The sequence below is a fragment of the Asterias amurensis genome, chromosome 3, assembly GCF_032118995.1.
Source record: "Asterias amurensis chromosome 3, ASM3211899v1".
Lineage (NCBI taxonomy): Eukaryota > Metazoa > Echinodermata > Asteroidea > Forcipulatida > Asteriidae > Asterias > Asterias amurensis.
Window position 1 is genome coordinate 2,625,124 of NC_092650.1, and position 27,254 is coordinate 2,652,377.

The window sequence follows — 27,254 nt, forward strand, 5'->3', positions numbered from 1 at the left end:
TCGACCAATTACAGTTCAACCAATCACAGATCGACCAACCACAGATCGACCAACCACAGATCGACCAATCACAGATTGACCAATCACATATCGACCAATCACATATCGACCAATTACAGATCGACCAATCACAGATCGACCAATCACAGATTGACCAATAACAGATGGACCAGTTACATATCGACCAATAACCTATTGACATATAACAGCTTGACCAATCACAGATCGACCAATTACAGAACGACCAATCACAGATCGACCAATCACAGATCGACCAATTACAGAACAACCAATCACAGATTGACACATAATGTCTTTAAGATAACCTACCCATCTTGATGGATCACATAAAAGTTTGACAAAGAGAGGTGAGAGGTTATCCTTGCGTACAGTCCTCGACACGGCCCACGATACCGCCATGAAGCACTCCGCGCATGCTTTACGTACTCCCCAAACACTATCCTCACATAGGTCTTCAAATTTAGGTAGCTGTAGATAAAATGAAAGTACTTGTTATTAGTTAGTGGAACAGGGCCCAACTTCATACAGCTGCTTTAGCAAAAATAAAAGCTAAGCACTAACAAAATATGCTTCCAGAATAATGTTATCAACGAACTACAATCATACCTGCTAAGCAGAAATTTGTCCCTTTTTTTTTTTTTTTTTTTTTTCTTACAATTTGCTTACAAATTTTGTGCTTAGCCAAAATTAGCAGGATACCAATCACAAATTGTACAGGTTCAAGGTACTTTTTAGCTGGTAACCGTACTCTGGTAAGCATAATTTTGTTGTGCTAAGATACTTTTTGTCATTAAGCAGCTCTATGTAACTGGGACCAGGATTCAAATGATACTAATATCATAGATATATCTCGTTCATAGCCTTTAAATAATCGCTTAGTTATTTGCACTCACCAATAATTTTTCTGTCGGCTCTTCTCCAACTACATTACATATATCCCCAAAGTTAGCGGCACAAACCTGTTAAGAGATAACAAATATCCATAGCTGTTATATATAGTAGTACTCTTTGTACCCTTAATTACAAGAACCATAGTTATAGGAAAGTGCCTGACACCAACACAGCTCATATCTTGTGGGTATTTTTTTCACATGAATTCTATAGTGCTTGAAAGTACGACCTGACATTAGTGTAATTTTCTCTGGTAAAACGCTAGGATACCAGCAGTCGATTTCACGAAACTTTACGCAACTGCGGAAGTCCACTTGCGCAACGTTTATGGAGCAACTTGCATCATAAACGTTGCGCAAGTGGACCTACGCAGTTGCGTAAAGTTTCGTGAAATCAGCTGCAGGCCTGTATCCCTTCGTTTTTGAAAGGGCAAGGGCACCAAGGCGTTTCCTCCTTACTAAAGGGCACCCTATGAGGAAAATTGTACATTTCTACTGCAGCATTTTTCAAGAGCACAAAGCAAGGAGGCAATCGCCTTCATTGCCCCATGAAGTATCAGGCCTGGGATACCTTTACATGAAACAATCACTTGTTTGTACTTTTTCTTATTCCTCTGAAAAAGGTTTCAATCGAAATGCTAAAGCTAAGGCCATCTACCTTACTCATTGACCAATAACTTGTTTGGTATTTTGGTTTACTAACAAATGTAAGATTAAGATGGATGTATCTTGGACTATCTCATGCATATTACTGTAAGCTTCTTTTCATTGTGCTGCTCCACTTCTGCAAATCTGCATCAATTTTGCCGACTGCTATTACTAATTCAGCGTCTTGCAATACAGCTGGGACTGGTAAAGGTTGAATTACTACCCTACAGCAACTTCTTTAAACCAGTATACCCTGGAGCCATGTCAATGTTTCACACACTCTAACACAACCCCTTCTTCAGGTCAGATGCTCTCGTTTTTTTTAGTTTTTTTTTACGGTTTTTCAAGCACACATTGCCCCGTGGTCAGTACCATTTCTGAGATAGCCAGGGGATATTTGGTTACCCCGGACCCAGGCCCGACAGACCCCGACAGGCCGCGGTGTGACTCAACCTCAGCTTGTAGCCTTTTGCGGCTCAGTCCCTTATGCCACGCAACCATTAGATTAGCAGCCTTCGTGGCATGTGAATTAGGTCATTAGCGCAGTGGATAATGTGATTTCATATCGATGTCTGCCTTGGGATACAGAAGGTGAAGAAGTAATTTGTGAGAAGAGAAAGGGGGGAAGGTAAAGAGATGAAAACTCAATTATTGGCGCAGGCTTTGTAGACACACAACTTTCACCTCTATTAATCGGACGCCGAGCTAGATATTATTGTTGGTAGCAATATTTACAAGCAGACCTGTGTGCTTCGTTTTTGAAAGGGCAAGGGCACCAAGGCATTTTCTCCTCCTGTGGTTAAGGGCACCTATGAGGAAATTGTTAATTCCTTCTGGAGCATTTCAAGGACACCAAGCCAATAACCAGGGGGTGTCGAGGCAATCGCCTTCGTTGCCTTCATGAAGTACATCAGGCCTGTTCAAGTTTACATGAAGTTTTTACATGAAAGAGACTGTACACTAGATCTGCCTGTTGTGATTGGAATACTTTCAAGTATTGAAATGTAGTGAATTTATTGGCTTGTATTTCAAATACTTTGAACAAAATTCCTTTCACTGCAATAAATGACCTACATGTACACAGCTATACATGTATGACCTGCTGGTGACCTGGGGCCAATTTCATAGAGCTGCTTAAGCAAAAGATTCGCTTAAGCACGAAAATAGCTCGCTTATTTTACACATGTTACTGGCCAAACTTTCATGCCATATACATTGCTTGTGACAGGGTATTTAGCTGTTGTTTACTTAGCATAACAATTGAGTGGAGTCTTGGCCGGTAGTCTTATTTAACTAGGCAATGATTTTTTTTGCTTAAGCAAATTTTTTTGCTTAAGCAGCTCTATGAAATTGGGACCAGCCTCTAATAGCGGTGCAGGCCTGAAATTACATGCAGGCGTGACGGTGGCAATGGCCTTCGTGGGCCCTGGTGCCCCTTCCAAAGTTTCCCATAGACTTTGAGACTTTTCCAAGGGAAGCGCCCTTGCGATATGAAACTTGCCTTGCCCTCTCAAAGACCTAATTCCAGGCATGCCATGAACACCATAAATATCAATTCCTAGAGTTATTTGTTGTCCAAAAGGATGTCAAATCTTGACTTGGATTATTACTACGTGAGCTAACAGAAGTACATTGTGTCGCATTGCCATTGCTCTTGTTGTCGTCTGCAATTGTCAATCCCGCCTTCGAGCGCCCCCCCCCCCCCTCCCCTCTTTTTTTTTTAGTGGGATGGGTGGTTTTTAACTGTGGGGTGGGTTTTAGGGGACATTCTTTGTGGAAGGACGGCTTTGTAGAGGTGCTGGTCACCTGTTCCTCCTCGCCACTCACTGGCTTGGTATTTTCAAGCTATTTTGATTCTTTGTTTCTTTATGTATCGACTTGTATATTTATATTTTTATGCCAGTGTAAAGTCTAATTTAAACTAAAACTAAAACGAAACATCAAACTCAACGGAACACAGTAAATATTTGATCTTCATTTGAGTGATTGATCTCCAGTGCAGTCCGACTTACCTTGCGTATATGGAACATACTGTCCGAACACAGCTCCGAGAACTGTGGAAGCACAAGTTTTAATGTAATGTCTCGTCCAACCAATGGGGCAACTTTACTCATCAGCTGTAAAGAAAGAGGACAACAAATAGAATTTATAGATGAGTGTTTGGAGGGTCATCATCACTGAATGAATGGTGTCTATTATGCAGGTATGATATTAATTTGGCCCTTCCAAAAAAAGGTAGGAACATTTTATCACAAGTACAAGGGCTGCTCTACATGTACACATGGTGTAGGCTCTAATAGACTTTTCATGTTATTTAATCAGTTCTTCTAATTTTTCCAAGGGCAAATTTTTTTCTCAAAAATCAGACCAAAGTAGGAAGAACATCACGCATTAAAGCCATTATACACTTTCGGTACAGGAAAGAAAGAAAAAAAATGTTCACAGATTTACAAATAATTTACAGGGTTTACAGAAGGTAATGGTGAAAGACTTCTCTTGAAATATTATTCCATGAAATGCTTTACTTTTTGAAAAAACATTAAAAAAATATCATTTCTTGATAGCGAGAATTACGGTTTTATTTTAAACACATGTCCTGACACGGCGAAACGTGCGGAAACAAGGGTGGGTTTTCCCGTTATTTTCTCCTGACTCCAATGACCGATTGAGCCTAAATTTTCACAGGTTTGTTATTTTATATATAAATTGTGATACACGAAGTGTGGGACTTGGACAATACTGTTTACCGAAAGTGTATAATGGCTTTAACAAAGTTAGTTGATTTCCGTGAAAGATGATTTTTGATAATAATGTACGGTCAAGGACATTATTCACGCAATACTCTAAAATCCACCTCTCGATCTACCCTAGATTTTGATGGATTCAACTCTCCATGCCAGAAATCGTCTCAGATCTGAAATAATGTTAAATACACACAAAGTCTTGACGTCTTGGATGTTAGAGCAACCATCTTGCGTCCCGTAGAAGGAGCAAGTATACCTTGGGACTGACTGTTGGGTTGGCAAGGACATTGTTCACACAATACTTTAAAATCCACTGCAGTCTCGGATCTGAAACAATGTTATAAATACACACAACATCTTGAAGTCTTGTTAGAGCAACCATCTTGCATCCCGTAGAAGAAGGAGCAAGTATACCTTGGTGAGAGACAGAGTAGCGGGATAGTCTTATAACGTTACAATCTCACTACCCATGTCTTTCACAAAGTACACTGCATAAGAGAGAGAGAAAGCACATCGGCACCACGCCATCTTAGGAAGCACACAGATAGAAGATAGTTTTAACACTGTTAGAAGAATGTTAGTTTTCCCTTGTTTGCAATGTGTTATTAAACACATTGTTATGGTGGTTAAAAGATTTAATTTTAACACAGGTTTGAATTGTAGAAATAGAACAATGGAAAATGGGAAGGCATATCATTAGCAAGCAGCCTAAAGGGAAGTTTACGTTTGTTAATCACTCCTTAAAGGGAAGGTACACGTTCGGTAATTACTAACTCAAAACAAATATTTACTAAAAAAACTGACTTGGTAACAAGCATTGGAGAGCTGTTAATAGTATAAAACATTGTAAAAACAGCTCCCTCTGAAGTTGCATAGATTTTGAAATAGAGGTAATTTCTCACTCAAATAATAAAAGACTTCTTGCTAGAAGTCTTTTATTCCCATCTGAAAGTATACAAATTCGTCCAACAAGGGTGTTTTTTCTTACATCATTTACTTCCAACTCCGATGACCAATTGAGCTCAAATTTTTGTTATTTTATGCATATATTGAGATACACCAAGCGAGAAGACAGGTCTTTGACAATTACCAAAAGTGTACCTTCCCTTTAAAGGAACACGTTGCCTTGGATCGGACGAGTTGGTCAAAACAAAAGCGTTTGTAACCGTTTTTTATAAAATGCATATGGTTGGAAAGATGTTTTAAAAGTAGAATACAATGATCCACACAAGTTTGCCTCGAAATTGCGTGGTTTTTCTTCTACTGTGCGAACTAACATGGTCGGCCATTTATGGGAGTCAAAATTTTGACCCCCATAAATGGCCGACGTGTTAGTCGACGAGGTAAAAGGAAAACCACGCAATTTCGAGTCATGTTTGTGTGCATCATTGTATTCTACTTTTACAACATCTGTCTACCCATATGCATTTTATAAAAAAACGGTTACAAACGCTTTTCAAAGACCAACTCGACCGATCCAAGGCAACGTGTTCCTTTAAATTAATGGCAATAAAAACTCACTCATTAAGAAGTACAGCAGCTTTGGACAGTAACAGTTTAATGCAATTTGAGAACAATTTCATCTTGAGAAATGTGGTTATGGAAAAAAATTTATCAGTTACTGTCAGATTCAATCAGGCATGCAACTGCCCGTTGAAAAAAAAAAAGAGGAACATTTTCAAAGGCACAACCCAAGTGCGGAGCGAGGCAGCCGAAACACCACGGGACATGATACCCACAACAGTACCCTAGAAAATGTTGAGGTTTATTATGCTCTTAGGTGCATCTTTAGCATGTACTAGGCTTATTTTACATGATTGTAGTTGTACACTGTTAATGGCAGGCATATATTAGGCTCTAAAAAAAAAATCCAGAAAAAAAAAAAAAAAAAAAAGTGTTTTTTCACGTTAAAACAAAAACAAAAACACGGAATTCCGCGGAAACGCGGAAGAGTTGCATGCCTGTTCAATATAAACCACAAGGGAAACTGACTAGGTTAATTTTGAAATGAGTTTTGGGGTTGAACAAAGAATTGACTAGAGTGGGAATCGAACCAACGACCTCTTGGGTGGATTTCACAAAGAGTTAGGACTAGTCGTATCTCGAGTTAGGACCAGTTACTCGTCCTAACTTAGGACTATCCATGCAATTTGTATATCTCCTAGGACTAGTCCTAACTCTTTGTGAAATCGACCCCTGGACTAACGTGCCGGCACTCTACCAACTGAGCTATCTAGCCCTATATCGGCGGTGTCCTTATTTTGTCAATATCTTTGTTCGGGGTTGCCAGTCAGAAGCCATACAAACTGCCGTGTAGCCAGGGATCACACCCAAAATTACGATACAACCTGGGAAGCGGGGGTGCAACTTTTTTTTTCAGATTCAGATACATTTCTCAGTAATAAGTGGACATATTCGCCCCGGATTTTCTGTGATACATCAAAAATGCTTTAACACCTTTGTTTTCAAATGAAAATTGGCAGAACATTTTTGTTGTATCTACGTTTTGATAGGATTAAAACAAACAAACGGTAACAAAAAATATATATTTATTCCTTCAAAGTTCTTTTAATTGTTTCCCATAATTTCTACATGTAGGTTGATTTAGACTTGGTGTACTTTTTAGCCAAAGATGATTGATCAACATCCACTTCCAGGTAACTACCCTCTGCTTTCCTTTCATTTTAAAATCATCTTAATTTCATTCGCCTCAGGCTCATTACATTTCGTATGCACCTTTAACTCTTAGCGTCGACAACGAGGGCTATATTCGTGTGAGATTCCATGGTAACCACGCGCCGTCACTCAAAATCACAATCTGATCATGTGATCTGGGAGTCAGCTTGATTGGCGATGTGATTGGTTAATAATGTCACATGGGATTACAGGTATTCCCGTTGTAGCTGGATGAAACATCGGTCGGTTTAATGAAAGCCCTTTTACCATTGAACATGAGTAAGAGAGTTATTTCCACCAATGAAGAAGGCCGCTAGACTTGTTGTAGAGTTTCTACCAATCTAATGTTTGTAAGTCTTCAATTGTTAGGAACTTTCAAGGGTAGAAATAATCACTAGGACTGTAAATAGACCATTGAAAAATGGAAAAGAATAGAAATAGAGTCTAAATCATTAATTGAACTTAGAACATGCTAAGTGCACCACATACAATTATTTCAGCACACTGTACACAAAACAGTACCAAATAATTTCATTTAAAAAATCATACACGTTGTGTAGTTTTTAGTAAACAAGTTTTTGAGGGACTGTGCTTTGCCGACCAAGCTTTTTCATAGAGTAGTTATTAACCTACTACATGTATTCCATTCCTTCAGTGGAACAATAAAGGTGACCATTATCAGCTGGTTTCTGTTTGCAGTGTTTTCATCTTGGAAGGAAACAGAAAAACCCGATCAAATAAAAAATTATTACCATGTGGTACCTTATTGCTTCAACAGAGACACTGGTGAACATACTATGCAATACAGCATTCGATAGATAAACCACTGACAGGAAATAAAAATGATAGTTTAAGTTTAAGTGTTGTGCGACCATCACCAAGATAATTAATTGTAGAGTGAGCATCTCTAAGATGATTCTAGTGTGCGAGAAGCAGAATGGAGATGTGACATAAAAGACACACATCACACAATATATTCTATGTTCCCAAAACTCGCCTGGCAAGCTACAATGACCGTGCCCTTACCAGCTGTGCACCGCGTCTCTGGAAGTCCTTGCCAGACGAGTTGAGGGGCACACCTCCAGACTTACCTTTTCAATCTGTCATTTAAAGGCAGTGGACACTATTGGTAATTACTGAACACTCAAAATAATTATAAGCATAAAACCTTACTTGGTAACGAGTAATGGGGAGAGGTTGATAGTATAAAACATTGTGAGAAACGGCTCCCTCTAAAGTAACATAGTTTTCGAGAAAGAAGTAATTTTCGACAAATTTGATTTCGAGACCTCAAGTTTAGAACTTGAGGTCTCGAAATCAAGAATCTGAAAGCACACAACTTCGTGTGACAAGAGTGTTTTTTCTTTCATTATTATCTCACAACTTCGACGACCGATTGAGCTCACATTTTCACAGGTTTGTTATTTTATGTATATATGTTGAGATACACCGAGTGAAAAGACTGGTCTTTGACAACTACCAATAGTGTCCACTGTCTTTAATCAACCACCACAGAGACTTGTTATGTTATTATTGCTGTTATTATTAGAAGTATTATGAAGATAAACTTACAGCAACAGCTTCATTTCGGTAATCTTCCGAGCTTCCTTGTCCAGATAATTGGATGAGGATGGGGCAGACTTGCTCTTCAATGTCTCTCTTATCTAGGAGATCTTGTTCTAGGAGAACCAGTAGAGCTGCCTGGCTGGTCTTGCGCACCTAAACAATAAGGACATAAAATACCAAGATGTTGTTTTAAAAAGGCAGTGGACACTATTGTAGTTACTCGAAATAATTATTATCATAAAAGCTTTCTTGATTACGAGTAATGGGAGAGGTTGATAGTATAAAACATTGTGAGAAACGGCTCCCTCTGAAGAGACGTAGTTTTCGAGAAAGAAGTAATTTTCCATGCATTTGATTTAGAGACCTCAGATTTAGAATTTGAGGTCTCGAAATCAAGCATCTGAAAGCACACAACTTCGTGTGACCATGGGGCGACAAGGGTGTTTTTTCTTTCATTAATATCTCGCAACTTCGACGACCGATTGGGCTCAAATCTTCACAGGTTTGTTATTTTAAAAAAACGTAAGAGCAACCTACAGGCCTGGAATTTAATTTTTCATTTTGAAAAGGGCACCTCCATTGGAAAATCTTCCAGTCAATGGGAAACTTATGAAGGGGCACCAAGGCCAAAACCAGGGGCAACAGGGGCCATGACCTCCGTAGCCTGCATGTAATTCCAGGCCTAAACCCAACATTTTGATTAGCGAGTAAAACATCTGAATCCCTATAAATAGGCCCACTTCTCTCATATCTCTTCAGTCTCCTGACGATGATTAGAGCAAGCTAGTCAAACCAATTAAGAACTCACTCGGTGGTAGAGCACTTACAAATGATCCTATAAGCTAAAGTACTGTACCGATTTTCTACCTTCCGCCAAGGTAGTAGTTAAAAAGCAGGACAGTTGTTTTCAGAACTGAGAAGTCTCCCGAAAAATCTACTCCGCGGTAGTAGAATTAATATAGCAAGACAGTTCTCTCAGAAAAAAAGGGAAAACCCCTGACATTCCCCTTTAATGTACATTGTAGTATGCATACAGCATACGTACAGAGATGGTTTAAGTATAGACTCATGAGGAAACCAAGAGACATTTGCATGAAATCAGCGGATATGAGCAGGATATGAGAAACAGAATCTTAGAATGCACTTTAACTACACGGTTCCTGGTGTGCAAATTAAAGACAGCTATTTGTGAACTACTTGGATGTAAAAAATGATTACAATTCTGTCTAAATATTATGTTTTGATCGACCTACTTCCAAATGAAAAGAAGACATGTATTACAATTTGTCCTGGGCTTTTGGTAAGTTGTTGTTCCTCTACAAGGAACTTACTCCACATGTATCTCAAATTGAACTATCCAACAGAACTGACTATATCTCAATATAAAAAGTTCTGGACTACGATATAACTGATACTGTTTAACGGACTGACTGCCTTTAAAGGCAATGGACACTATTGGTAATTACTCAAAATAATTATTAGCATAAAACCTTTCTTGGTGACAAGTAATGGGGAGAGGTTGGTGGTATAAAACATTGTGGGAAACGGCTCCCTCTGAAGTGCCATAGTTTTGGAGAAAGAAGTAATTTTCCACGAATTTGATTTCGAGACCTCAAGTTTAGAACTTGAGGTCTCGAAATCAACCATCTTAACGCACACAACTTCGTGTTTTCTTCTTTCATTATTATCTCGTAACTTCAACGACCAATTGAGTTCAAATTTTCACAGGTTTGTTATATTAGGCATAATGTTGAGATACACCAACTGTGAAGGCTAGTCTTTGACAATTACCAATAGTGTCCACTGCCTTTAACGCAAGTGATCAACTCACTCATACTGCACATATTGGCTAATTCTCGACTTTAACAGTGGTAAATTGAAAAGCGTTTTACTCAAGCGAACTGAAATGGAGAATATTTTAACATTCTTTCTTAATGTTCTGAGGTGAGGTTTGCGGGAGCACCATGTGTAAATCTCTTTTGAGTAGTGTTTCTTCTGGAAAGTGCCCTCTGATAGTCTTCAGGAGTATGCGGGACTCTGTTGCTACAAAAATGTAGATTCTATTAAATATAAGAGCCTTTAAGATGACGTTTTCGATCATTTTGATGACGACATCTCTCGCTTGATGCACTATTGCTTTAAAACTCCCCTCCAAGTTATCCCAAAACACCAGAAGTTTGAGATAGTGCTCAACGGATGGTCTCGTTAAACAACAAGTCACAGGTGCACCAAGCTACATTCCAACAACCGGAGCTACCACCCTGGGGTCTCGACTACCCAGCTGTGAGAACAAGCTGACTCATCAAGAAAAGAAACCTCCCCAATCCACCCAGAAAATTATCTCCATTGAGAAAAAGATTATTCAATTATTTAAACTTGACTCTCGATGTTGTTTTTATGAAATAATCTGAGGCCCCCCCCCCCCTGAAATAGGGTCACGGGAACAGCTGCTGCTAAAAACAATAGACATCCGTAACAATGACGGCTATTGTTTGGAAAAGGAAACAATATCATGCCACTCAACAGATGATAGCAAACAATGATTGAATGATTGAAACGAGAACGGATGACACGGACAAACAAAGACATCATTATGAAGACCGTTGTGTTAAATCTCGCCGTTCTGAAATCTGACGTGAATCATCTCTTCTAAGATTATAAAGCAAAGTAAGAGTGTTGCATGAATTCTTCAAGAAACCATTCAATTAATTATACAACGTGATTATAAAGATCTGTTTCTCAACAAAAAATGCTTTACATTCTGCTTAGATATTCTGCTTTATATTCTGCTTAGATTAGCATAGATTGTTTTGCAACCAGTAACCATATTCTTGGTAACCTTATTCTGCTAAGCACAATTTTGTTGTGCATAGATACTTTTTGTGCTTAAGCAGGGCCCAATTTCATGGCTCTGCTTAACACAAGCAAAGAAAGCAGAGAATTCTGTGCTTAAGTCAAGCGTATTTCGCAGGGTAAGCAGGGAATTTTGGCTTGTGCGCGTGTGTACATGTTACTAGGCTTTCTATGCTTAACAGCTAGCGCAGAAATTATGGTAATCATAAGCGCAGAATACGGCGGTAAGCAGAGCCACTCAGGGAAACTGTGCCCTGAACTTTTCAATTTGTGTGCCTAGTCAGACAGTGGATCAAAAAGTGATGCTTATTTTTACCTGATTATTGGAGTCGGTGAGGTAGCGCACCACAGTAGGTAGGATGTAATCCTGCACAGTGTTCGGGAAGAAGTTGCGATTCTCCTGACATAACATGGCTATGTGGGGTATTTGTTCCATCAGCTCGGCTCGGACCATAGGCTCTGAAAAGAAAAAATAGAAACGAAAATAAGAAAATGCGCTTACTTTTTGTCTGGCACGCCCAGACTAGTCAGCTGTATATTTGAGTAGCCCAATCAAATTTCGACTAGCATTTACAGTATATTAATTAATACAGGTACATTGTGTAAGTCACTAATGTCAGACAAGTACAGTATTTGACTAGCCCTCACCAATCTTGACTAGTGTCATAGAGTTATATATATAGAGTTATATATAAGAACTAGAGGGCGCACCGTTGGTGCGTCTTGCACAAACGCGATGGGACCGCAAGGAGACACGCGCGCCATTCTGCACGCGCGTTGAATATGACGAATACATTGGAGTTTGTGTTAATTGAACGCTGACGCGATGCTGTTTTGTCAACTTACAAAATGGCCGCACAAACACACGCTAAGCAATGCCTGTTTGTTCAACTTAGAAAATGGCCGCCTGCGTGCATACGGGGCGCGTATATAGGCCAGTGCGCCCTCTAGTTCTTATGTATAACTCTATGACTAGTTGTGTATGCCAGGCTAGTGTTGCATGCAAGGCTAGTGTCTAAATCAGGCCCTGGTTTGAAGCTTCTTGTGTAGACAACAGAACGATGAAGGAATTCAACAAATCATATTTTTGGAGCGCAGATTTGTCGGGGCCCTTAATGAATGTTATGAACATCCTAAAGTCCTTACATAACTTAAAGACAGTGGACACTATCGGTAATTGTCAAAGACCAGTATTCTCACTTGGTGTACATGTATCTCAACATATGCATAAAATAACAAACCTGTGCACATTTGAGCTCAATTGGTGACCGAAGTTGCGAGATAATAATGAAAGAAAAAACACCCTTGTCACACAAAGTTGTGTGCATTTAGATGGTTGATTTCGAGACCTCAAATTCTAAATCTGAGGTCTCGCAATCAAATTCGTGGAAAATTACTTCTTTCTCGAAAACTATGGCACTTCAGAGGAAGCCATTTCTCACAATGTTTTATACCATCAACCTCTCCCCATTACTTGTCACCAAGAAAGGTTTTATGCTAATAATTATTTTGAGTGATTACCAATAGTGTCCACTGCCTTTAAAGGTCATGCCACATGCATTATGTATTAACTTGAGACTTAAACTACTAAGGAAGTCAAAACACATTCGAGAACTTCAGACAACTTTAAAGGGGACAAGAAGGCTGATGCATTTATCTCTTTTTACATGTACTTGTAAATAATTATTTGGAAATTGTAAGTAACTTCTCATAACTGAAACTAACCCCAAAATATAAGAAATTTGAAGAACTTTTTTACCAAGATATGTAAGCGTTGTATCCATCTGGAGTAGAGTAGAAATCTTTGTACGTCTTAAAACATTAATGGATGAATTTGGGAAACTTATAAGACGCTCTTCCAGACGATCAATCGTGATTCATCCACAGGAATTACTTTTATTGCTCCCTCCCCCGACTCAAACTGGTGACTACCTATTTGTGCTATGTATGCCGGGTACCAAGAATAATTTGGCAAGACGAACATGTATGTTGCCCTCAATGGGTCATAGGGAGCAAGTTTTTTGAGGTTGTCTTAGAACCCAATCCCATGAATGTTGACGGCAACTCTTTGTGAAACTTTAGGGCCCAGTCATCCTGTACAGGGTGATGTGATGTTAAAGGCACTGGACACTATTGGTAAGAAGGCCTTATTACTCAACATAATTGTTAGCATAAAAACCTACTTGGTAACAAGCAATGATGGAGAGCTGTTGATAGTATAAAACATTGTGAGAAAACAGCTCCCTCTGAAGTAATGTCGTTTTTTTAGAAAGAGGTAATTTCTCACTAAAATATTTGAATTTAATAAGCATCCATTGCAGGCTTCTTTCCAACCAAAAGGACAGGTTATGGTATAAGCAAATAATAATTTCACGAATTCGCAAAAAATAATTTGCAAAAAATAATTTGCAACAGTTGAAATGACATTCGCTGCGAAAACAGCCATGTGGCGTGGAAATTCGTATTGCGTTCGCAAGAATAATGAAACAGGCTTACGCTGTACAACTGCTGAGACGTCATACATTAAACATACATAACACACAAACTTACAAAGTAACTTCCAAGTATAAACTCGTGCTAGCTCTACAACAGTACCCCCTTCTTGAAGATTCAAACTTACAATAAAGACAAATTAGACAACTGAAGGCCTTCAGGCCACACAGAAAGCATCATTTGTACATATATACGTAGGTGGGTTCAAACTTTAACTGCGTATGTACAGTTGTATTTTCGGCTGAGAATTGGTCCTCATTAAAGAACAGATTCACCTCATTATTTCAAAAAAAGGAAAACTATCAAATGTCTTATTAATTTATCGGCCTTGGGTTGTTGTTTTCACAGGTTGAATGAGATGCGGAGTGTACGTACCTTGCAGGTTATTAATAGATTCCCTTCACTCATGCATTGACAATAAGTGACAACATGAGTAGGGAACCATACCTTTTATCTAAGTGTTTTCATCTAGGCCGTTTACAAAACCACAGCTTCGGCTTAAGATACGGCTCAGGCTAGCTTGGCGCTTGCAGTTGTTTTTGCAATTGCGCGGGCATTGCGTACGGGCTCAGGGCTTCAGACCAGACAATTGAGCCTGAAGTGGAATCCAAAGCCAAAGTCGTGGATTCGTAAAGGGCCATAGATTACAGTAGTTCTATTTTTTTTTTTTTTTAGTATGATCTCTTTACAGGCCTTGAACTTCATTCTAGAAGGGGCACAGAAATTTTCCTCTGGTTGGAATGTATTGGAACCTTGCTGGGGGCACAAAGCAAAAGCACAGGGCACCACGGAAATAGTTATGGGAGCCAGAGCTTATTTCGAAGCTAAAAAAAAAAATAATCTGCCCATTTCATCAACTAGAATTTAAAAAAAAATGCCTTCAAACTATTTTAAAATTTCAATAAACTCCTTTTTTTTACAAAATTAAATGTTAAGAAAAATACTTTCGGGGAGCTCTAATGAAAAAGAAAGACATTTCATGAGTAGCATCAATGACAATACTTCTTGGTGAAAACAACCGATTGGGCAGAAAATATCAAAACCTTCTAAACAAAGCAATCCCTCCAGATCATAATTGATTGGACAAGTTTTTTGAGATCAGCGACAAAAACGAAGAAGCAGGAGGCGTGCATCTATGCACTCAATCGTTACCACCAGCGACTGTAGTAAGTCACTAATTAAACCCTGAAGCGTGGTACAATGGGGGCCCGAGTACTCTCTACCAAGATAAAAGAGACAGATAAGCTGCTGTTCCGTCTCATAAAACGCACACCTCGCCACGCCGACAGCAAACCTTTATTTAATTATGAGCAGTTCAGGACGCTCCATGTGCACAACACCCACAGGGCATTTCTGTGCGAGACTCTCTCTCTCTCTCTTGTCATTTACATAGCAACGTAAAATAGACATTTCTCTCTTGGTCCAAAAGAAAAGACATTCTTGAAACTTGAACTGGAGTTACTGTAATTTGATTGAGACTGTAATGGTTTCAGTATTGGATATCGATAACTTCAAGTGAAGATAAAAAAACCTTACGTTGAAAAAAAAAAAAAATTAATAATAATGTCTGACCATTCAATTTCACTGTGGTTTTAAATGATAGATAAATTTAGCCAGCCTGCAATAGGATATCATGCGGTGAATTCATCCACACCGTCAGGGATGTGATAGGCTGTTGAGAAAAAAAAACTGAACACTGAGCGCAAAGCATGCGAGCTCAAAAACTTGCAGGCATAAAGTCCAATTGATAACATTTATCTTTATTTTTAAAATCTTTACTCTGCAATCTGTGGCGTTATATTTATGGTTATATCTCAATTTTTTTTTAAAGATTTTTATCTTTCAAAAATAAAAAATAAATAAAAAAAATGGAATTCCGTTTTAAAACGTAGGAATCACATCCCTGCACACTACACGGTTAACCCTCTTACTGTCTGGCCATTCAATATCGATGAATGATAGGTAAACTCAGTCAGCGTGCAATACATGTACAATACAATGTATCATGTGGTGAATTAATCCACACAGTACACAGTAAACCCTCCTACTGTGATATCATGAGGTGATTTCATCCACACAGTGTAGTTGAATGGTTTTAAACGGTTAGTCAACTCAATGAAAAATTATATCAAGAATAAAAAGGTAACACCAAGATTAATTTGTTGTACAATGTCTTAAAAAATATCTTACCCTGGTCCTCCGATAGCCGAAGCATGACCTCCAACCCCATGTCACGGTCCTCCGGGTCACAGATTGTCCGCAACGAGTCCAGTAGACCCCTTGCTGCCATTTGCCTGGGTCAAACAAACAAAACAAAATATTGCTAAATATAAAAACAGAGAAGCAAAATTATAGGGGTCAGTGGCAGGAAATGGGTTATTAATGTGCACCTGGGAAGGTGTAATTACTGTTGAGATGGAGGTGGGATATTCAATCCCCAAATTCAAGTTTAGAAAGTTGGTCAATGTAAGGTAATCGCAGCTCATACACTGTGTAAGAAACATGAACTTGGAACAGTGTAGCTTACCTTGTTGAGCTGTTATTTCCCAGTTCATACTTCCTGCGAATGTGAATGCGAAACAAGTTTTGACGTCACAAATTCGCAATGAATAATTCGAGTCAGTTGACTTGTGCTCAACTCCTGCAAAACTTTCAGCTGCGAAAACAGAAACAGCTCTGTGGCGCCACAATTTGTATCGCATTCGCAGGAAGTATAAACCAGGCTTACTGGTTCTCTTTTTAACATCGGTCTTATCATAGTAGACAAATTAAAAGACAGCCCAACAAGGTGGGCTAGACCAAGTCACGCATGTAGTTCCATGACAATGGTTGGCTGGTCACTCTGTCCCACTTGCGCGACCAGCAAGATCTACTAGCCACCATTACCACAATGTCCATCTCTGCCTATAAAACGACAAGAGTTTGATTTCCAAACTTTCATAAATACTCAACATTCCGATACAAGTAACATTTCGACAGCACTATATCAAGAGCAACCTAATCCGAGTCCAACTTAAAAAAATCTCCGCTAAAAAAAAAATCTCCAGCCCAATCCATACTTTATCCATCTTTATTTATGGTGTACTCAGAGTACTACAGTCAGCCCCATACACACTTGGCCTACTCTTCTATTAAATTACTCCATAATTCAATAGAGTGGCTCACTCTGGAGGCATTTGTAGACTTAATATAGAGTATATTAGCTAGTCCTGGTGTTGGAATCAACCATGAGCTATGGTAGCAGAGTGTGGGTTGACCTTTGTACTCCACTATAGTCCCCTCAGTGTGAGAAGCCTCACACAGGATTGTGCGCACAACGACAAACTCTCACAGTTTTTTTGGTTTTTTTTCAAACGCTCGTTAGGATGAATGAGTTTCTCAATTCAATTCAACTCAGTTCAATTCCAATCGGAAAGACAACTGAAATAATTTTTTTGAACAGTCCTACCATTTCGTCTTTGTCGACTATGAAAACAGCCACCAGGCTCTCCATGCTAATTCTCTGTACAGACCTGGATTATCATCTGAGAGAGGGCAAGGCCATTCTTATTTTATAACATTGTTTTACTCATTTCTAAAATACTACAGCACCTCAGCAACTAAAATTTTTAAGATACGCTTTCTACTATCATTATCTTCAAAAGGTGCAAGTTTAATGTAAATCTGTGGACATTGTGTTTTGTGTAACAAAAAGTACCCAAATCCTTTAAAGAGACATTTTATACACAGGGTTGTACCCGCAAGTTTACTATTTGTTTATAGTTTCTTCCTACAAGCTGAGACATTAGCAGACAGAAATACAAGCAGAATTCAAGCAGAAGTACAAGCCAGAGATGACAAGATGAAAGATGATACAAAGTTTGTGTCAACCCTCCGACACTTACTCCACTTCCTCCCCCAGTCACTCCTAACCCACAACCCCCAAGGTTTAATATAATATCAGCAGCTCAACTGAAGAAACAGTGCACAATGTATAACTCTCAACGGCCCTTTTCGAAACCACGGCTTTGGCTTCTGGCTCCGTTCTCTCGTCTGGAGCCCTAAGCACGTACACAAAGCACTTGCAATTGTCAAAACAACAGTGGGGCCAAGCTAGCCTGAGCCGAATCTGGCACAGAAACCATGGAATCGAAAAAGGCCTGTAAAGGCAAGAAGCTGGACGGGTAATACTAAACAAAATAGAGGAAATTAAACTGCCTGACTGAACAGTGGTGTCTGGGCATATCTGTTGTTTCCAATACATGATATTATTAATGCTCTATAAAACATCTTCAATGCTTGTTTTGCAACATTTCCAGGCCTGTATTCTTCGTGTTTGAAACAGCAAGGACAGTAAGGCATTTTTTTTCTTGGTAACGGGCACCCTATGTATGAGGAAAATTGTAAGTTTCTACTGGAGCATTTCAAGGACACCAAGGCAATGACCAGAGGGCATGTAGGCAATCGCCTTCATTTGCCTCCGTGAAGTAACAGGTCTGAGTGCCTTCAGAGTTAGACTGCAATCACAAAGTTCTACTTTATACAGATAACACAAAAGTATCATTTCCAGATTGTTAAAAGGAAAAAGGCAACAAAATATAGCCTTTTAATTCTGGTTCATGTATTATAAGAAATCTAGAAAATTGAATTCCACCGACCAATCTCTGCCATAACCAATCCTGCCTCAGATGTAAATGAAATGCTGTCATCCTAACATTAAACAAAGTAGATTCTCTTACTGATTGGACATTTAGCCGATGACTTTAAGAAAGCTTACATGATTTGCTAATAAAGGGCTGGTGAAGTAGCTGTTATTTACCCCTCCGGACTTGCCTCCATACCCTCCCACTATCAACCTCCGTCCATCAACCTTCTTCTAAGACAGATCTATCCCTAAATCTACCCAAAACAATCCGAATATTAATTGTCCATATTGTGTGTATAAAAAAAAACGATCCCAACCAGACACGCCGCTGTAAAACGCAATAAAATCCCCAACAGATGCTTTGTTATTCCGGCTACCGATATTACCATGATTCAGCCAAGCTACTTCAGCTTCAGGGAAAAAACACAATGTAAAGATATTCCTCCCTCCTTGATATTAAAAATTAAAAATGAGTCTTAAGTTTTTTTTTCTCTTGGAGTGAGCTTGGGGTGAAAGAAGGGAGTCTGAAATGACTTTTTGCTGATGTGCTCTGGGCGTTATGTTGGTATTGGATCTCCGACAGTTCATAGTGGATTTATATTTGAGTCATGTATCAACCAATAGCCCTTATTAATTAGACATCCCTTGCAATGCCCCATGTTTGACGCAAACACATACAGTAAAAATAAAATCATTTCTAAAATTTGAGCGTCGAAGGAGAAAGCCCTTTCAAAATTTAATCAAAACAAGCACTATGGTGAGATTAATTATTAAACATTTCAGAAACAAGTGGAGATGTGTGCACTGTTTGGTTGAAATGTTCAGCTTTCTTGCTGTCATAAATTAACCAAACTGAATCGCGCAAATAATGCATTTCATATACACCCATATAGAAAAGTGCCTTAAATATTTTGTTTTCCCATTTTTGGAGACGGATTTTCAAATATTAATTTCATGAGCAGGACGTTTTTTAAGCGGACGTGGGTTTATAATTCATTAATTAATCCAGCCAACCTTTAGTTTACAGGTTCATACCAATTTAATGAAAAATTACCAGTGCAGGGGGGTTAATAAACCTAAAGTAGCATAGATTTACAAAGTTAATTCTGTAAACTAAATTATCCTAGAAACAATTTCAAAATGCATTCTTTGGAGTGATATTTTTGTATAAATTGCCACGTTTCTCCCCATGCACAAGCTGACGTATTGTGCTGATACTCAAGAATTGTGTGCCGAAACGTGCACATTTTGGTTGATAGGCAAAAAAATTAATAAAAATTAATTAATATTACAAAAAACATCAAGATAAAACCGACTATAATGGCACATAGGGGCATTTAAAAGCGAGATAAGCATGAGTAGAAAGCATTCTGCAAACCTTGTTTCAATTCAGCGTCCTTTGGACAAATTTCAATTTTTTTTGTACAGAATGCCACACTTTAACTGCACTTTGCTAATTAATTTCAAGAGATGAGTCACCTTTTAATTGAGTTTACATGCAGCAATTACTTCCACCAAAACCACAATTCGTTCTGCAATACTTTCTTCACGACTAGATTTTATACCAACTAAATGCCTTGCATAATCATCAAACTTCCTGTTTTTGCAATTTGCCATTTCTCTCTTAGTATCATTCTATAAGTAGTTGGTTTTACCAGTAGTTTGTGTAGCTTTGTACATCGAAGAAACTTGAATAAATTTCCCCCTCCAGGAAAAAAAAAATAAAAATACGTAGGATTTGAAACTTTGCATGGTGGAAGTACAGATGGTAATTTCATACCTTATAGACGATGTGACCTCTGACGTCACACAAAAACCATAACATGATTCGCGCGCATACCGCCGGGCAAAACCTTTGTGTTTTGGCAGCCAGCTAGAAAGTGTATGCAATCTTACCATGACTACGTGTCTTTTTGCCCGGCGAAACGTGACGTATACAGTGTTTTTCCAACAGAGGGCGGTTTAAATGTAAACATGGGTCACATCGTCTATACTCTAAATAGTATTTGGTTTCGTAACAAAACTGAAGGTTGGCAAATGCTATTTTGTCATTTAAATTCAGATGAATATTGACAATTGTAGCATAAAAACATACTCTATGAAACCTGATGAGCTCCACAAAGATACGAGTTAAAGATTACTACATTTTATTTCATAGTTCTAAATCTTTCTGTCATGCCATTTCTTGCAACCATTTTGCTTCTCTTGCATAAAAACCATTTGAGCAGCCGATTTCACGAAACTTTACGCAACAAACATAGCGCAAGTGAACTTACACAGATGCGTAAAATGTGTGAAATCGGCTTCAGGTCTGTAAGATTTGTGCACCACCATGAAAAATAGCTCAAGAGTTTGTGGTGGAATGGCTCTCTATCTAGAGAGGTTAGCAACACCATCTTTTTTGAAGAGTTGTGGCTTTAAAAAACAAAAATAGAGTAAAATCTCAAAAATGGTCAGTACATTTTCATCATTTTCATCATTTTCAAATCAAAACTTAAAATTCACATTAAGCAAAATTTGCTGTATTGTTCAACCAGACTCTTCCAACATCAACGCCCAGTCAACTTGGTTGCCTGCACTTTTTCATACTGTCCATTATAATCCAATACCCATGGGGTACCGGGACAAAACATGGACAAACAACCACCCATGACAGACACCCCCCTGTTCCGACAAGTCTCACACTCAAATTGGCTCAGTACGTCTCGGTATTCGGTTTAGAGAGCAGGCCATGGGAAAGTACTAGCTGGCCACGCAGGGAGGGAGGAAGGGAGGGAAATGGAGGGGCACTGGGCCATGTTTGTCAGGCCACCTGTCTAGGGTCATCAAAGACTTAATATCCAAGACCTTGTGTGACGAGTGTGAACCCTCTGTAGGGGTAGCGTGGTCCCCCTTGGATTCCTTCATGAAGAAACCATGCTGGTAGCTCCATAATATTACAAAATAACAACTTCAAACAACCCCAGCTCAATGCTTTTCAAAAATCCACTGGGCATGTTTGGTAACTGTCAAAGACCAGTATTCTCACTTGGTGTATCCCAACATATGCATAGAATTACAAACCTGTGTAAAATTGGACTCAATTGGTCATCAAAATTTGCAAGAGATTAATGAAAGAAAAAAACATCCTTGTTGCAATACTTTTGGTGCTTTCAGACGCATACTAAAAGGCTACAGCTGGAGACGGGTTAACTACGTTACTTCAGAGGGAGCCGTTTCTCACAATGTTTTATACTATCAACAGCTCTCCATTGCTCGTTACCAAGTTAGTTTTTATGTTAATAATTTTTTTTGAGGAAAGTGTCCAGTGCCTCATTTGCAGAGCCAGACTCCACTTTTTTAAGATGCCCATCACACAAATGAACAAAGCAAAGATAGATCTTGCTTAAGTAATAGAATGAAGTGACCAAACAAACTGATATTAATGACTTTACAAGCAATACTTTGTGTGAGGCAGTTTGGCTGTTCAAGGACCACTGATCTATAAAAAGATCATTTCTAGATGAAAGTTGGTGTTCATAAAGATATCTTTCTCATGGTTGCAACTGATCACAAGGTCAGTTAGTGTGAAGTCCTACTACAGACTCCCACGATGTAATGTCTGCTTTGCTTCCTTTGTGGACATTCTAACCATTTTTAGCTCATGGTGTAGTGAACACATCGGGTCCATCTGCAGCTAAGCAGGACACTCAAAACAAATCCAATGTCCACACACCACTTCCTTTCGCTTAAAGACACCGGACACTATTGGTGTAATTACGCAAAATAATTGTTAGCATAAAAACTTACTTGGTAACAAGCAATGGGGAGAGGTTGGTAGTATAAAACATTGTGAGAAACAGCTCCCTCTGAAGTGACGCTGTTTTCGAGAAACAAGTAATTTTCCACGAGTTTGATTTCGAGACCTCAGAATTAGAATTTGAGGTCTCGAAATCAAGCATCTGAAAGCACACAACTTCGAGTGACCATGGTGCGACAAGAGTGTTTTTTTCTTTCATATCTCTAAAGGCACTGGACACTATTGGTGTAATTACTCAAAATAGTTGTTAGCATAAAAACTTACTTGGTAATGAGCGAGGGAGAGCTGTTGATAGTATACAAATAAAAAGCAGTCAATATTTGTTTTATAACACCCCAAACATTTCTAAAACCTGTATTATTATTATTAAGTTACAGACCTGAATGCTACAATCCACGGACGACGCGAACACAGATTGCAAACACTTTTACCTACTGTGTTGCATGTAGTGTCGGACAATCCGAAATGGTTACAGACTATTAATTTATCATCCTCGTACACGCAACGGACGTCTGGGTACTGCACGCCGTGGGCTAGTCTGTCGGACTAGCGCACGGCGCCATGTGCTAGTCTTCGGACTAGCGCATGGCAAACCGACGCTCTATCACACGGCCGTCGTCTAGCAAAACTAAGACATGTCATGTGACGCGCTCTAAACCAATGAGCAGGCACAATACTTGCAAGGGGTGTTATAATTTAAAACATGGTGAGAAAAGGCTCCCTCTGAAATAATGTAGTTTTTAAGAAAAGGTACAATGACTCACTCAAATAAAGAAGACTTCGGGCCTGAAGCTTTCTTAAGACATCTGAAAGCACAACAAAGTTGTGCAACAAGGGTGGGTTTTTTTCCCCTGAAATATTCTCTAGCAACTTCAATGATCAAATGAGCCCATATTTTCACAGATTTGTTATTTTATGCATATATTGAGGTGAGAATACCGTCCAGTGCCTTGAAAGGCAGTGGACACTACTGGTAATTACTCAAAATAATTATTGGCATAAAACCTTTCTTGGTGACGAGTAATGGGGAGAGGTTGATTGTATAAAACATTGTGAGAAACGGCTCCCTCTGAAGTGCCATAGTTTTCGAGATAGAAGTAATTTTCCACGAATTTGGTTTCGAGACCTCAGGTTTAGAACTTGAGGTCTCGAAATCAACCATCTTAATGCACACAACTTCGTGTGACAAGGGTGTTTTTTTCTTTCATTATTATCTCGCAACTTCGATGACCGATTGAGCTCAAATTTGCACAGGTTTGTTATTTTATGTTAATGTTGAGATACACCAAATGTGAAGGCTAGTCTTTGACAATTACCAATAGTGTCCAGTGTCTTTAAATGAAGCCTGACACAGAACCCTGCAAACGATAATGATTGACAAACCGACGCAATGATTGATTAAACATTACATTAAATACTCACCTTGTCCACATTCTAACCAACTTGAGTATCTTACACAGACCCGATTTATCAACTCCCTTGTCTCAACCGAAATATTCATCCCAGGAAAGTTTCCACACAATCAATGAAGTACTTTAATACATACATGTCCCCTCATCCAAAACTCAACCACGATCTTAAATCTATGGGTGTTAACATATGTGTGCATTCCATGCTTGACTTTAGTATAATATCACACACAAATGATATCTTGTGATCCAATTCACAACATCTGGCACCTGCATGCCCGCCAGTCAAAACCTCATGCAACCCGCCACTCCGCAACTAATAATATCTCCTACCGCCCAAATCTGACCTTGTGACCTTTGACCTAGCCTGACATAAGATAGTAGTAACAAGGCTAGCAATGTTGAATGGGTTGTTTTTCTAGGGCTATCTGAGGGCAGGTTCCCAGTGGAGGGGAGTAAGGGGGTACCAATATAAATGAGCCCAATGGCCATGACATCGCATTTATTCGGGTTAGATATTGCTTTTGTTTTCAATCAATTTGCCCAAGTCGGTTAGTTTGAGTGCCGACCTGAAACCAATGTCTACACCCTCCTCAAAGATCAACGTCATACTCGAGCTATTTCGCTCAGTTTAAACAAACAAAATGCTGGTGCTATCATTCATTTAAGTTTTTGTTTAATCCCTGAAACAATTTGTGTGTTTGTATGAAACATATCGCTGTATGAAACATAGAGAAGAGAGTCGGACTCAAATTTGAATGCATGTTTTGAAGTTTGTATACTGAAAATAACGATCGCAATTGCAATCGAGGCCACATTAAAGGCGGTGGACACTATTGTTAATTACTCAAAATAATTGTTATCATAAAACCTTTCTTTATTACGAGTAATGGGGAGGGGTTGATCGTATGAAACATTGTAAGAAACGGCTCCCTCTGTAGTGATGCAGTTTTCGAGAAAGAAGTAATTTTCCACGAATTTGATTTTGAGACCTCAGACTTAGAATTTGAGGTCTCGAAATCAAGCATCTGAAAGCACACAACTTCGTGTGACAAGGGTGTTTTTTCCTTCATTATTATCTCGCAACTTCGATGACCATTTGAGCTCAAATGTTCACATGTTTGTTATTTTATGCATATGTTGAGATACACCAAGTGAAAAGACTGGTCTTTGACAATTACCAATAGTGTCCGGTGTCTTTAAATCTAGCACAATCCAGAGTAGTCCAACAATTTTACAAACTTAAAACCAATCTCTATGTTGGATTTCACCACCGTAGCCCGCATTTTAGGTGACAAGGAACACTATTATGACCTGGAAGACTAGTGAAGATGGGATTTGACTCACCCGCAGCTCACATTTGGCGACCAGGCAACCGCTAATTTCAAACCCTGAATTTAGTTGATTGTTTAACCCCAAAAAATGGAGTAATACAGTGATAATAATCACAGCAAAAACGCCTGGCAAAATTGTTGATATACTTCTTTACTAAACAGAAATTTGATTTTGTTTTTAAACCATCACAGACTTGCCGTGCCTGCCCACATAGTGAACTGGCCACAGTACACAGGGTTTGTGCTTGCCTAAATTTTGTCACAATACTCAGGTGGAGCTTTTTGTTGACAGCATTCCCAACATTAAGGTATTGTTTTGGTGTACTAACCTATTGAAGCCATTGTCATTAGAGGCGTATTTCTGCAATCGTCCCAGTGAAGTCAGGAGTTCATCTGCTATCTGACAGTCCAAGGCAGATGATAACATCTGAAAATCATCGGTAGCTTCATCTCCAACTGCAAAAAGAAACGAAAATGAAAGAGAGAAGTTAGTTGTAAATTTCATAAATGTGTTTGGATTTGCTTGGAGGCTTCAAAGTTCCCGGACGCCATGACGGCCAGGGCCGCTGGTGCTCTTCAAACAAGCTGTGGTACTTTGAGAAAATCTTACGTTCTTACGGCCAAAAATGCCTTGCCCTTTTTTTTTTTGGACCTCCATTGCCCTTTGTTTTAGATCAAAATTAATTATTTTTATTTTGGTGATAGACAGCACACGCTGTATTCCCTTAAAATTGCGGAAGTTTGAGGCCTGTACTTGAAGCCTGTCCAACAAGCAGGCCTTGCGTTCACTTTTTTTTTCTTGACTAGCTCGCAGCACTCTTGACTAGTGATTGCACACCGGGCTAGTGTCTAAATCGAGCTCTGACTAGGGTTAGAGAAGCCTTCGGGAAACATTGAGCGAAGCCCAACTCCAAGTAAATCTCAAAGGCAGTAAGTACTTCAGCCAACAGAGTCCAGCATTCTCCTCAAGACGTTCAGAGCATACCGATCGAAACGTTGAGTTGGCAACCAACACTGCTCAAAAGAGATTTACACAGGGTGCTACTACAAATTGCACCTAATTATACTCCCCACGATGCAAAGTTTCAAATCCACCTTAGATGCTGTTTTTACATGCAATCAGATCAAAGAACAAGTCTTGATCTAGTCCCCTGTATACACCGACAAGAGTGAATGCACTACTTCTCCGTACATGAATTGGGCCAGACTATTTTCTACCTCATACCAGTCTATTTTTAGTACTATGAATTTTAACTTGAATGAAACGACGTCTGTTGCTGTATTCCGATTAATACCATTCCAAGATGTGTCCTACAGACACTAAAACCTTGAGGTCAAAGGGTAGCCCTAGCAATTCAAGATCCAATGTACGTCTAGCTTTGTACAACACGTTTCAGTTGATAAACAGATGGTTATTAAATGATAATATAACAGTGAATTATTGCATGGACCATACACATATACTCATATTTTATTAAAAGGAAACAGAAAAAAAATCTCATTTGTTTCTTTCTTTAAAAAAACAAAAAAAAAACAGATCACTTTCTGTTGTGTGGAATACATAGTAGGCATCTTCTTCTGTACTATTTTAAGGCCAACAGTTTGAAATCGCTAGACAACACCGTTGTAAATTTGGTTTTGAAAGGTAACCCACAGCAATTGCCATGGTGCCCTGTGCTTTTGCTCTTGTGCCCTGTGTTTTTGCTGTGGTGCCGTTCACCAAGTTCCAATTATATACAATTTTACATTTTCCTCATAGAAGTGCCCTTTAGCAGAGTAAAAGGGCTGGCCCTTCAAGAACAAAATTCAAGAACTGGAAATGAGTTTCTCCACCGCCCGCTGCGTTGTGTACATCAGTACAAAAAACAATGAGACAAGATATAGAATGCCGAGCGGTTGAGATTACACCACATGAAGGATTGACTTAATTATAAAACTCACATGGGAGAAATACTATCAGTTCGCTTCTTCAACTCAAGGGACGAATAGCTTAGAATTGAAACCTCAATAATTGAATACAGCCGTATCGCTTCAAAGTTGTTGAACTCAAGTCAAGACTCAAGTGGATAAATGCTGGATAGATCTAAGCTCAATGAGCACTTCACTCAACTTGTTTATGAATATTTATTAACCACTAATTACAGTCCAGCAAAATTCCTTGCATAAAGACAAATGAGTCATTTAGTTTCAGTGACAA

At 38.9% G+C, this 27,254-nt stretch overlaps 1 protein-coding gene across 3 annotated transcripts in view; it reads right to left on the reverse strand.

Moving 5' to 3' along the window:
- The window catches only part of LOC139934632 (serine/threonine-protein phosphatase 4 regulatory subunit 1-like), a 73,202-nt gene that overhangs the window by 15,656 nt on the left and 30,292 nt on the right, over nucleotides 1-27,254 (reverse strand). For all 3 annotated transcript variants that reach the window (XM_071928931.1, XM_071928933.1, XM_071928932.1), the window contains exons 2-8: nucleotides 25,387-25,513; nucleotides 16,082-16,185; nucleotides 11,715-11,857; nucleotides 8,552-8,698; nucleotides 3,572-3,676; nucleotides 915-980; nucleotides 331-489 (exon numbers count right to left, since the gene is read on the reverse strand). In XM_071928931.1, the coding sequence (XP_071785032.1) occupies nucleotides 331-489; nucleotides 915-980; nucleotides 3,572-3,676; nucleotides 8,552-8,698; nucleotides 11,715-11,857; nucleotides 16,082-16,185; nucleotides 25,387-25,484 (822 nt within the window). In that variant the 5' untranslated portion in view covers nucleotides 25,485-25,513. The remainder of the gene's footprint in view (nucleotides 1-330; nucleotides 490-914; nucleotides 981-3,571; nucleotides 3,677-8,551; nucleotides 8,699-11,714; nucleotides 11,858-16,081; nucleotides 16,186-25,386; nucleotides 25,514-27,254) is intronic.